General features: G+C 37.2%; 1 protein-coding gene and 1 pseudogene across 1 annotated transcript in view; one reads left to right on the top strand and one right to left on the bottom strand.

Moving 5' to 3' along the window:
* Positions 1-14,224, bottom strand: part of Bend2 (BEN domain containing 2) — an 83,674-nt gene that overhangs the window by 7,153 nt on the left and 62,297 nt on the right. Inside the window, exons 10-13 of the mRNA XM_031383599.1 lie at positions 7,664-7,729; positions 5,823-5,888; positions 1,632-1,835; positions 427-548 (exon numbers count right to left, since the gene is read on the bottom strand). Coding sequence (XP_031239459.1) covers positions 427-548; positions 1,632-1,835; positions 5,823-5,888; positions 7,664-7,729 — 458 coding nt within the window. The remainder of the gene's footprint in view (positions 1-426; positions 549-1,631; positions 1,836-5,822; positions 5,889-7,663; positions 7,730-14,224) is intronic.
* LOC116095283 lies at positions 12,365-13,210 on the top strand (annotated as a pseudogene).

The following is a 14,224-nucleotide window of genomic DNA, read 5'->3' as shown; positions in this document are numbered from 1 at the left end:
AGTAGATCTGTAATAGTTTAATCTCAAAACATGCATTCTTTGTAACAAGTTACACCATCACTAAGATGTGAACAAGTAGTGAAGGACCTGGCCTATGCTTTGTTCTGCATAGCCTTGGCCACCACTGCTGTCACATATGGCTGGCTTTTGTATGTATGTGTGACTCAGTAAGATATGGAAAAAGACTTGCTAAATATTTTAATGTTAACTATAGTATAGTACTTTATTACTCTTGAAGTCATTTTATAAAACATGAATATCAAGTAGTAAAACAAACAAGCAATGTAATTTGGAAAAATCATCTCTACCTACCTAAATCAAATAAACAGCATATGGCCTAAAAATTCTGAGTGCCATGCTATGAATTCTGGAGTTGTACACAACATGGACATAGCATGTTCATCATTAAGATAAAAGGTAACTTACTGTGGGTATTTCTGCTTCAGTATACAAACTCTGTATCAAAAAACTAATGGCAGAAATACAGTCTTTCCATGCTTTTCCTTTTTCCCTTAAGTCATAGTTTGGGAAAACTGTCAAGAGATATTCTGCAAACAGAGAAGAGAAAGTATTCACAAAAATTAGAAAAGAAACTAACATATAAATGAATAAGAAATGTTTCATTTAAAACAACAACACAAAGGCCCTTATCTCTTTATGATTGGCATTCTTTTCTCTATTTTCTCCCTTGGGAGTTTAGAAGTTCTACCTGATGAGGAAGCTTTGTTGAATTATTTCTTTGTTTCATAAATTTCCTGAAAACTCATCTGGAGGGAAGGGCCAATACTCAGAACTTGGAGATTTAAGAAAAAAGTGCCAATTCTTTCAAGGTTCTAAGACCACTTATTGATATGTTATCACTAAAAAGAAGCAGCACCCTGAAAAGGGAAAAGTTGTCACGGTAAACACAAAGACACCATGTTGTATTTACTGATGCACTTGTCATGTCTCCTTTCCCCTAAATTATTCTGTCAGTATAAGATAGTCCTTGTACACCATTCACTCCGACAAAAACAAAAACTCCTCCGGAATAGAGCTCAAATAGTCATCCTTAGGATGCCTCCTCAGAGTAGCTGTCCGATTCTGAGGCCCCCTCAACACCACACTGGGAAAAATTTCTAAGTGTTGTCAGCTACATATCCTCTTCCAGACTCTGAGCAATATTCTATAAGCATAATACTTCTGCCTTATAGTGTTCTGTGTCTATAACTCCTAGGACCTTGGTACACATTTCTGGAAGGCAGGAAGGTTAACATGATAATGGATTAACCATGAAATCCTATTTCAATATTGTCAGTTACTAGCACTAAAAGACTATTCTTCCTTTTATTTATTTATTTATTCAGATTTTTCTTTATCTTTCCCCTCATAGGTTTCAATACTAAAAACTTGACTTATTTCTCAACAGAAACTACCATGGTCAATAAGACTGGTCTTTGTCCACTAGCCTAGGAAAAAGCTTTACTCTTTTAGAGCTACAACATCATTAGATGGTAAAATCAGTATCACCCAGTACAAGGAATATTTCTAAAACTCATAAACATCATTATCATTCTTTTTAAACTGCCAACAACATTCATTAAATGACCAAATAATGATAAAAATAAGATACCTAATTTAACTTTACATACCTCTTATTGCTGACATTTTGTTTTGATCCATGAATATGCCATGTGAAGTATGGTCAGCATCTGAGCTTAAAGGCAGAATTTCCTCAGAGAATATGACATTAGCCAAGTAGCAGGCTGCATAAGTAGGAGTTGGCTTATTTTTTGCAGTCACCAAATGAAATTTAGCTAACCTGATGTTTCTTCTTGGATCACCAAGATAGTCTTCTAAAATACAAGAAAAATCAGAACTTGATAGTAATACTCCATTGGCAACATTATCACACATTTTGATCATAGGTCATGGACAAACTACATGACCAGGTTTCTTCCTCTCATGGTAGTTAACTTTCATAGTACCTGAAGGTGCAATGAATGCCTCTTCTGGGAAAAGTCATCAACAATTTTACCCAGCTATGAACCCTGTGACCTACACTAATGACCAGCATAGCAAGATATGCCCAGGACGTGAAACAGTGGCACAGATGTTATGAAGGTAATCAATCACTTTCTTATTGAATACAAGACTCACTCCATAGGCAGAAATACATGGCCAAGAACTCATGTTTGGCAAGCTCATGAACCCCAGGAGAAAACATACTACTACTATTATAGTATCAAACTATAGATATAGTATCTATATCTACAGATTAATGAAGGTATCAGACTTCATCAAAGAAGTTTCTTTGTGCAGTGGACAGTGGCCATAGAAAAGCTCAACTGATCAAAGTGCAGTGAGCAAGTGCCAGTGGAGTGCTCAGCCACAAATGCAACGACTCAAAGACCATTGCAGAAGAGGAGGAAGATTTTAAGAGCCATAGGTTGGAGAAGACCAGAGAAAAACAATGTATTTTGGATATGAGAGGACTTTTGCACTCACTAATCCAAGCAACTGTGGTTGCCTCCACAAGAAAAAAACAGTGAACATTCTGGCACAAAGAGGGGTAGCTCCTCCCCATAATTGAGGAGCTATTATCATTTGATGGCTTCTGTAAGGAAGGACATCAATTTTTTTTAACTTTGAGCTCACTAGTATGTTTTCTGTGCTCCAGTGGATAGCCCCACATCCATGAGAAAGAAAGCACAAATTAGACTCAGTAGACTATTAAAAAAATACAAAGAGGGCACAAGGTTAACAGGAGGGTGGATCTGGAAGGAGTTAGAGATAGGAATAGGGATGACCAAAATGTGTGTGTGTATATGCTCAAAGAATTAATTAAAATGTTACATTAAAATACAATGGAAAGAAAAAGAAAATTTCAGGAACATATCATTAAAACACCCAAGATAATTAAATTGTCTATTCACACAAATTTTACAAGGGAATTTTTCTATAATTATTTCCATTTTCCATTAAATAAGTCTCCTTGATGTTGTCAGTACATCTGGCAAAATTGTTCATCTTATGTAGTCTTGAACTTGCACATTTCAACTCTATGATAATTGGCTTGAATAAATTTAGTTAATAGGTTCCAGGTAAATATGTAAATATGCTGATTTGTATTCTCATTGCTCCCTTTTACATTCTAAGTACATTCAGAGTTATAGTAATTAGTGTTTATAAGTGTCTTAAAAACAATATATTAACTACATGGTCGATAGTCAAAATTTTCAAATAACTAGCATTTCTTGAACAAGTTCTATCTACCATGTCAATATTTACCTCTAAGCTCAGTTTCGTCACTCTAATAACTTCATTATCATTATCTCTAACCAGATAAGAAAACTGAGACCAAGAGGTAAACTATTTAAACAAGGTCAGATTACTGCTTATAGAGCCAATTTTAAAATTTAAGTGTGGAGACTGAGGAGGTAGCTCAGTTAGTAAAGTGCTTGTCATACAAGCTTGAGAACCTGAATTCAATCAGCAGCACCCATACAAAACCAAGACATTGCCACTAGTCCTAGTGTTAGAAAAATACAGACAGGAAGGTTCCTGTACTTTATTAGTCAGACAGTGTAACTGAATCAGAAGACTGTGGACTAAGTGAGAGACCATGTCTCAAAATATAAGGGGAAAAACAATTGAGGATGATAAACAATTCCAACCTCTAGCCTACAAACACACACACCACACACACCTGTATACAGGTGAACATTCTTCTGTTAATTCCTTATATCATCTCCTCTACTTTTAAAATCACAACTGGAATGATACTTTATGTACAGTTAAATGCTAATTTTGTCAGTTAATATATATTGAACAGTTCCAGAATTATAAAATTTATTTTATTTTTGTGGTCTGAGTCCACTTAACTGAAATGAAATGAAAACCAGACAAATTTATCTACATTGTGAGAACACAATATAGCACTTAGAATAGAAGAATATTTTATATTTGGTATCATTATTTTTGTCTCATAGATGTAGGAACTATTATTTAGGATTAGAAAGTAGTTGAAGGTCACAAAATTAGTTAAACACACTGTTGTCTGGTATGTGAATATGGGCATTCAGAATTGAAACCTGACACACTTAATCAATCACTCATTATGTTTCACTGTCTTATATTCCATTCACACATCAAAAGCCACTTACCTAACACACTAGTTTTGCTTATTTGGCTCCAATTTCTCATGATTCTAGTAAAATAATATTCTTATACAACCCTCCAATGTTTTGAGACAAGGTCTTGCTATATAGTTCAGGCTAGACTGGTATATACCATATAGCCCCAGGTTGATTAAACTCATAAGCCTTCTTTCCTTAGCTTCCAAAGTACTAAGTTATAGGCAAGCACTCACTACCACATCTGGCTTGTGCAAAAAATTTAAATGCAATATTTTATTATACCTTCAGGTAGAAATAGGATTTAATGAATCAGCTAGCACAAATATTTCTATATATTTTTATGTAAACAGGCCTTGAAAAATTGCACTGATTTATAATTCTTACAAGGGTGTACCCAAATGTTCACGTAACTATAAATTTGTTAATGTTTTCTACTTCAAGAAACAAAATAACCATTCTCTTCCAAGAATTAGAATTACTATCCATTGACCAATCCCAGGACATAGCTGTGTGAAAGTACACTTGTTTACAGCCACACTCATCTACTGATATGTCATTTCTTGCTATCACAGTGAAGATAAATAGCTGGGTTGAATGATAGCATCTTTTGACAAAATGTTTGTTGGTACGTGCTAAAGAATATTAAGAAATAAACACTTAGAAATCAAGATACAAAGAGACTATACAATATTTAGAAAGCCTGCCCTTAGAGGTCACACAGCCTGGAGTCTTCTCAATTCTGTTGAGGCATTAGAATAAAGAATATGAATCTTAAATTCAGAGAAAATAGAAATAGTTTCACTAGCATCAGTCATCTGCCCTGGAATCTTGGGGAAGACAGTAATAAAAGTACTGTAGTAAGAATTTTTGTTTCTTCAAAATCCCAGTTATATTCTGTGAATTTTTTTGTTTTTTTTCGAGACAGGGTTTCTCTGTGTAGCCTTGGCTGTCCTGGAACTCACTCTGTAGACTAGGCTGGCCTCGAACTCAGAAATCCACCTGCCTCTGCCTCCCAAAGTGCTTGGATTAAAGGTGTGAGCCACCACTGCCGGCATGAATATGTTTTTGTTTTAATCCCAGGTGTGTGATAAGAAACTGCTTCATAACCAGTGAACTATGGTTTGTCTCATGTACCAGGAGGGGTGTGATTTTTGCACAGCTGCAGAGAGTTTATGTTTGGAATTCTGGCAACTTTTGAAAGGGTATAAATGTGAGAACCCTAATAGAGGCCAGAGGCGTGCTCCGAGGAGGCTGCTGCTGGTTCTTATTGCTGCAGTTTGTCACGTGATCGTGAACAAAGAGGTGAGAAGTTGGAGATATCTGGCAATGAAGATTCAACTTGCCCCAAGGAAACTGATGCCCTTAAGTAGTAGGAAGTAGTCTAAAGAGGTCTATGCCCCCTTTCCCCTCTAATCTTCTTTCTTTTTTACCTAATGTTAGGGGTTTTAAAGGATTAGGGCGGAATAAGTGTTGAAAGGGTGGTAGATCATAGAATCAAATAATGTAGAGCAAAAGCACAACAACAAAGTACCAATATTATGAGGTCAGTATAAAGGAGAAGTTGATCATCACAGTCCCTTTTATGAAAAGCATTCCATGCATGTTATTATTATCAAGATCACCTAAAGCCAGCCCACTAAATCAGAACAATGGAGGAAGATCTTAAATCATCACCTTCGTCAACAACGTGCACTAAATCATTACCGTGTTCATTAATCTGTTCCACGGGATCTTGGTAATTCACCACATGAGGTATTATTTCTGGTTCTCCTGTTTGGAACATTGCAATAGGTAAAACACTGTCAGATTCTGAAAAACTAAAAATCTCATTCATTATTTTGTATTAGTTGTACAATCCTTGAGGAATGAAGGAGAAAAAAGATCATTCTCAAAAAAAGAAAAAGAAAAACTTTGAAAATTTGCACTAGATGACTTACCTTTACAGAGTGGCCTACATTCAGTTCTTCAAACTAAAAGGATATAATGAAGGAGTATTGCAGCATGAGAAAGAAAGAACAACAGACAGAACAGAAAGGTGCACGTGGACAAAGTAGGTCATAACCCTATATTACTGAAGGAAATGGAAAACGCTAGAGACACTGATTTCTCTATCTTTTAACTGAAATAAAATAAAAACTAAACTAATTTATCTATATTGTCAGAACACCACATAGCAGCTATCATTGAGACAAGACAGCAGGATGGCTTGTTAGTATTTTATAAATTGAAATACACAATTATCATAGAAACAAGCACTTGGATTCTTATGCAGTATTTCAAATAAAAGACAACTTATATTTGCATAAAAACCAATATTATCATTCATAGCAACTTTACTTCCTTTTTGTAGTCTGAGTGCATGTGTGGGGGGCATTGCTATGGGTATATATATATCTGCATATGCATATGGAGGCCAGAGTTTGACAGTGACTGTCATCCTCATTGCTCTCCACCTTAGAGAGAGAAGAGGGCAAAAATCCCTCACTTGAATCCATAGCTCAGTGATTTGGGTTCCACCATCTCTACATCTTGAGTTCTGCGAATATAGGCAGGCTACCAGGCCCACCTGCCATTTAGAAGAGTGGTGAGGATTTGACTCCAGCCCTAGCCCTCACACTTTGGGCAGCAAGCCCTTTACTCACTGAACCATCACAGTCATGTTATTTATTTCTAATATAATAGCCCCAAACAGTCTTCAATTAGGAGAGGGGGGAGGGGCATGGGGATGGGTAGAGGTAGTTCGAAGAGAGACAGAGTGAGAGAATGGAGCTTGAACCATAATATGGAATGGTACTTAGTTGTTTTTTAAAAAGAGAACAACTACTCATTACTAATGAATGGAGTGACTTGGATGAATTCTCCAGAGAATTACACTGGATGAAATAAAAACCTACTTTCAAAAAATACTTGAGTATACATTATTTGAGTATATCTACACTAAAATGTTAAACAACAAAACCGGAAAGAAGAACAGATTAGTGATTGAGACTGGGCAGAACGGAAATATGAGTGTAAGAGACAAAAGATTTTAAAGAGCAACAGGTAGAATCCTTATGTTTGTACCTTGATTGCAATAATTTGGAAGCCTACTCATGTCCTGAAATTACAAAAGCCAAACACACATATTGAAGCAAAACTGAAGATATCCCAATAAAATCTATAAATTGTATCAACACCAACATTGATTTTAGCATTGTACTATAGTTTGCAATATGGTTTCGTCTCACTAGAGAAGCTAAAATGTTCTCAAGTAACATTTAAGTTTTCATTAGTTTTCATTAGAATTGTGTTAACTCAATTCATGTGAACTAGCTACCACTAGTTCACATGAATTAACACATCTAGATTAAAGAACTGTCTGTAAAAAATTTTTTATAAGGTCAGTATAAAGGAGAAGTTGATCATTACAGAAGTTGATTCATTATGAAAAGCATTCCATGCATGTTATTATTATCAAGATCACCTAAAGCCAGCCCACTAAATCAGCACAATGGAGGAAGATCTTAAATCATCACCTTCGTCAACAACGTGCACTAAATCATTACCGTGTTCATTAATCTGTTCCACGGGATCTTGGTAATTCACCACATGAGGTATTATTTCTGGTTCTCCTGTTTGGAGAACAGGAAAAAAAATTTGTAAGTTACCAACACCTGAATAAACATAGACACGGCATGGCATAGTTTGGCCACCAACATTTTCCAATAAAAGTAGGTTATTTATTCTCTGAGCATTGTTTGTTTCATTGTTCAATAATTCTGTAAAGAGAGTATTTCTCAAATAATATAAGAAAATACACCTATACACTTATTTTTATATCCAGCAAAACTAGTCTTTAGGAAAGAAATGAAAACAAGACATTCACAGACAAAAGAAAACCAAAAGTACTTGTTACGGGATGACTGCCCTTTAAATATGTAAACCTTTGATCAGAAAAGTTATGTCATAAGTAGTGCACTACCAAGAACATTTAGAGTCACTATCCCACCTGTCCACCTTGTATCCTACATTCCACAAGTGACTGAATGCAACCAAGGATAGCTACAAATGTGGTCTAATAGCAAAACATAAATTACTTAAAATATTCTGAGACTTTTTGTGGAGTATTTTTGTAACCCAATTATATAGCTATTGAGTGTAAACCCTGTAGCATCATTTAACAATATCAAAAGACATGATACACTCACATGTTTCCACATACTGATTACAAAAGTGATCCTTTACAGATCTGGAAAATTAATTAATAATAGCCAGCAGTTAGAGACAGAAATGGAGGTAATGTTTGATGAGAGACACTATAGCTGTAAAAGACCTATATGAGGGATGATCGTGGTAGTATAACTTTTTGGGAGACATGTCCATTATTAGAGGGGGAGGGAGGGAGGGGGAAGTAAAAAGGGAAGGAGGGAGGCAGGCAACTTGGCTAATGGTCATGGCAGCCCAAGCTTAAAATAGTATTTACTATCTGGAAGAATGTGAGTTGGTCATGTAAGCCTAAAATTTTGACAAGTCTGGGCAAACATATTGAAACTCTACTGCAAAAATGAATGTCTAAAAGAAAATCTTCAGCTAAGAAAGTGGTGAAATATTAAATTATATGCATTGAAAATGAATAAATAAGTCAGGCATTGTAATTCATGCCCATAATTCCAGCACTTGGGAGGCTGAGGGAAGAGGATTGCCCTAAATTCCAGGATAGCTTGTGGTACATAGTGAGTTCCAAGACAGCCTAAGCCATAGACTGAGACCCTATCTCTGTCTCAAAAAAATCTAATGAATAATAAATTTGGCAGAAAAAATATATATGTGGAGAAACTGAAAACTGGATTATTTATAGCTGATGAGAATGAAAAATGATACAGCCTTTTTGAAAAACTGTCCAGCAGTATCATATAAAAATCAAGCATGAGCCCGAATACCCTACAGCTTGCCTGTCTCCTAGAAGGTCTGCCATAACCAGGAACACAGATGAGACCTCTGCCCTAATACCCACACCAGCTGGTACTCCCACAGAGCTCAGCAGTCATGGGATCTATCCCATTCTGCCTGACCACCATAGTCCTTCCAGTCTATACCTTCATCTGAAACTGGGGCAGATACTGTCCCTGGACCTAAAAGCTTGCCTGTCTCCTAGGAGTTTTGCCCTAACCAGGGACAAAGGACATCTGTCCTAACCAGGAACACAGGAAGACTGCTCTAACCAAGGAAATAAGAAGCATTCTCTAACCAGGGACACAGTCCCTCTCACAACCAGAGACAGCACTGACTACCTCAGAAGGCCTTTTCACACCCATGTCACAGAGCTCTACTTGCCTCCAGTCAGAGACACCCAGGCCAGTTAAAGCCAGAGATAACCAGATGGTGAGATGCAAACACAAGAACATAAGCGACAGATGCCAGTGCCACTTGGCACCATCAGAACCCAGTTCTCCCACCCCAGTGATCCCTGGATATTCTAACACAGCTGAAAAGCAAGATTCTGACCTAAAATCCTATCTCATAAAGATTACAGAGGTTTTTAAGGAGGATATAAAGAACCCCTTTAAAGAAATACAGAAGAACACAATCAAGCAGATGAAAGAATTGAGCAATATGGTCCAAGACCTAAAAATGGAAGTAGAAACAATAAAGAAATAATTAATGGAGGCAATCCTGGAGATGGAACACCTAGGAAAGAGATGAGGAGCTAACACCAACAGAATACAAGAGACAGAAGAGAGAATCTCAGGTGTAGAAGATACCAAAGATGATATTGACACATCAGTCAAAGAAAACGCAAAGTGTAAAAAGCTCCTAACCCAAAAAGTCAAGAAAATTCAGGACACAATGAAAATACCAAACCTAAGAATAATGGGAATAGAAGAAAATGAAGATTCCCAACTCAAAGGGCTAAAACATCTTCGACAAAAATCATAGAAGAAAACTTCCCTAACCTGAATAAAGAGATGGCTATAAATGTACAAGAAGCCTACAGAACACCAAATAGATTGAACCAGAAAAGAAAATCCTCTCATCACATAATAATCAAAACATTAAATGCATAGGACAAAGGAAAAATATTAAAGGCCAAGTAACATATAAAAGCAGACCTATCATAATTATACCGGACTTCTCAACAGAGACTCTGGATTCTGGATAGATGTCATACAGACCCTAAGAGAACACAGGTTACTATACCCAACAAAACTCTCAATCCCCATAGATGGAGAAGCCAAGGTAATTCCATGACAAAACCATATTTAAACAATATCTTTCTACTAATCCAGCCCTATAGAGGATAATAGAAGAAAAATTCTAATACAAGGATGGTAACTACATGCAAGAAAATATAAGAAATTAAGCATCTTACAACAAACCCCAAAGAAAACACACATGCACACACACCTACCTCCAACTACAAAAATAATAGGGACTAACAATCATTAGTCTTTAATATCTCTCAACATCAATGGACTCAATTCCCCAATAGAAAAACGCAGTCTAACAGACGGGATATGTAAACAGGATCCACCATTTTGCTATATACAAGAAACACACCTCAGAAAAGGCTGGAAAAAAATTCAAAGCAAAGGGTACCAAGAAACAAGTGGTAGTAGCTTTTCTAACATCCCATAAAATAGACTTTCAACCAACAGTTATCAAAAGAGTTGGGGAAGGACACTTCATACTCATCAAAGGAAAAATCCAACAGATGAAGTCTCAATTTTGAACATTTACATCCCAAATACAAGGGCACCCACATTTGTAAAAGAATCTTTACTGAAGCTCAAAATATACATTGAACCTCACACTATAACAGTGGGAGACTTCAATACCCCACTCTCACCAATGGATAGGACATTGAAACAGAAACTGAACAGAGACACAGTGAAAACAATAGAAGTTATGAACCAAATAGATTTAACAGACTTCTACAGAACACCCTAAAACAAAAGAATATACCTTCTTCTCAGCACCTCATGGTACCCTCTCCAAAACTGAATGAATAACCAGGCACAAAACAAGCCTCAACATATACAAGAAGATTGAAATAATCCCATACATCCAATGAGATCACTATGGACCAAGGCTAGACTTTAATAACAACAAAAACAAGTGGAAGCCCACATACCCATGGAATCTGAACAACTCTCTACTCCATAATTTGGGCAGCGAAGAAATAAAGAAAGTAAAGACAATAGTTACAAATAATATAAAATATCTTGGTGTAACTCTAACCAAACAAGTGAAAGATCTGTATGACAAGAACTTCAAGTCTCTGAAGGAAGAAATTGAAGAAGATATTAAAAGATGGAAAGATCTCCCAGAGTTATCATAGTAAAAATGGCCACCTTACCAACAGCAATCTACAGATTCAATATAATCCCCAACAAAATTCCAACACAATTCTTACAGACATAGAAAGGGCAACTCTCAATTTCATATGGAAAAAATTCCAGGAGCGTGAAAACAATTCTTAAAAATAAAAGAACTTCTGGGGAAATCACTGTCTTAGTCAGGGTTTCTATTCCTGCACAACATCATGACCAAGAAGCAAGTTGGGGAGGAAAGGGTTTATTCAGCTTACACTTCCACATGGCTGTTGATCACCAGAGGAAGTCAGGACTGGTACTCAAGCAGGTCAGGAAGCAGGAGCTGACATAGAAGCCATTGAGAGATGTTCCTTACTGGCTTGCTTTCCTTGGCTTTCTCAGCCTACTCTCTTATAGAAGCCAAGACTTCCAGCCCAGGGATGGCACCACCCACAAGGGGGGCCCTACTCCCTTGATCACTAATTGAGAAAATGCCCCACAGCTGGATCTCATGGAGGCACTTCCCCAACTGAAGCTCCCTTCTCTGTGATAACTCCAGCCTGTGTCAAGTTGACACACAAGACCAGCCAGTACAATCACCATCCCTGACTTCAAGCTGTACTACAGAGAAATAGAGATAAAAACCACATGGTATTGGTACAGAGACAGGTAGGTGGATCAGTGGAATAGAACTGAAGACCCCAAGAGGAAGTAACAGCGCTCGAGAAAGCCAGCCATAACCAGGCATTAGTGGTGACCCTGCATGTGGAAAAGCAGCAGGTATGGTTGGAGGCTGCAGAGAGTGTTTGGCTTGGTGGTTCAACGTGCTTGCAGCTGCACAGGACACTCAGAGAGGAGACTCAGGGACAGAACGGTGTCCAGGTTAGGCTGGAGCCACAGATTGGTGCAGTTGGGAATTTTAGATTGGGAATGAACACAACGGGCTCCTCAGCCATGGACTCCTCAGCATCTTCTCCTGCTACTGCAGTAAACACCTCAAATAATTCAGATCACCAACCTTCAGGATGCCGGATGCATGAAGGATAAAAGAAAGGCTGTCCAGTGACTGACTGCAGCAACATCTGACCTGACCAGTGAGAGCAAAGCACACTCTGTGCCTGCTCACCAAGACCGGGCCTATGATTACGTAGAATGCCCTGTTACTGGTGCTGCAGCTAAGGATAAGGAGAGCCTTGATCCTTCAAACCTGATGCCACCATCTAATCAGATACCATCCCCAGATCAGCCATTTAACTTGCCTACCTCAAGAGTGGAGTTATCACTTCCAAGAGCCGACTCTGAGAAAAAGTGGGTTTACCCTTCTGAACAGATGTTCTGGAATGCCATGTTACAGAAAGGATGGAAATGGAAGGATGATGATATTAGTCAGAAAGATATGTATAATATCATTAGAATTCAGAATCAGAAAAATGAGCAAGCTTGGAACAAAATTTTGAAACAGGAAACCCTTCATGCTCATGAGTGTCCTTGTAACCCATCATTAGTCCAATTTGGAGGTAAAGCAAGAGAGTATCATTGATAAGATTTGGAGGTAAATCAAGAAAGTGTTCACCAAGGGCAAGAATTTGTTCCTGGATGAGGTATGAACTGTCTTTTGACCACCATGACTGGATCATCAATCATTGTGGCACAGAATTTAGGTATGTGATTGATTACTATGATGGCAGTGAGGTCAACAAATACTACCAGTTCACTATCCTGGATGTGCATCCTGCCTTTGATTCATTCTCAGCAGTATGGGACAGGATGAAGGTTGCTTGGTGGTGGTGGACTTCATAACCACTATTTTGTTTGTTATGAAAAAGTGAAAAATTTTCCTGAAAAAGATGTTAAACTATTTCCCCTAAACTAAATGCATTCATAATGTCACTAGAGGTACTTTCAAGTGAGTGATCATATTTAATTTTGTATTTAGCAAAGATGCCAGGCTCCATTAAATTTTTGAGTCACATTTTCCATTGCAGATAACAGGTCAGTTTAATTTTTTCCCTGTTTAATGTAAGTGGGAAGCAGACCTTTAGTTTTCCCATTAGCTGCAGTATTTCATGTTATTTTCTGTAGACATCTTAACCTCTGAAAAAAGAGGCTTTAAAAAAGAATAAAAGGTTGTTTTTATTCTTATTGCTTCCTCAGGAGTATTTGAGATATAAAATCTGAAAGTGTGTGATGCTTTTACCTGCCAAATAATTTAACTATATTCATTATAAATATGAAGCACTTATTCTTGTTTTAAAAGTAACTAATATTTCTAAAATATCTATGGTCTAAGTAGCAATCCTGAGCAAAATACACAAGTATATACCGAATGTACTCTGCAAGACTTACATGCTTAAATGTAATTTCAGATTTGACCCTGATAGAAATTTCAACTGGATACATAAAAATTTCAATTCTGTCCCAATATGTAACTATTAATGAAAAGCTGATTACACCATCCCTGGAAATTGACAATTATCTTACATTATCGCGTCCCATTCCATATTCCCACTAGGAGCTTGCCATCAGTAGTGTAATGTAAACCTTGAGAGCCTGGCTCCAGTCACAGTGCCAGCAGTGTTTCTTTGATGAATAAGATTATATCTGGCTAAGTGTTAGAATTCACAAGAAGTGCATTTTTCTCAGATGTGAAATGTTTGCATCAGTTCACCATCATTTTGATGTTTGTTTTAGGCATGTGCTGAGTTTGCTGTTGAAAACTGGTTGTTTTACTCAGTAGTAGTAGCACAAGCCTTTAACCCCAGCACTCCATAGATCTCTGAGTTTGAGGCCAGCCTGGTCTACAGAGTGAGTTCC

Source organism: Mastomys coucha, chromosome X, assembly GCF_008632895.1.
Source record: "Mastomys coucha isolate ucsf_1 chromosome X, UCSF_Mcou_1, whole genome shotgun sequence".
Lineage (NCBI taxonomy): Eukaryota > Metazoa > Chordata > Mammalia > Rodentia > Muridae > Mastomys > Mastomys coucha.
The sequence above is the reverse complement of the archived record's forward strand: the minus strand, read 5'-3'. Positions and strand labels throughout refer to the sequence as shown.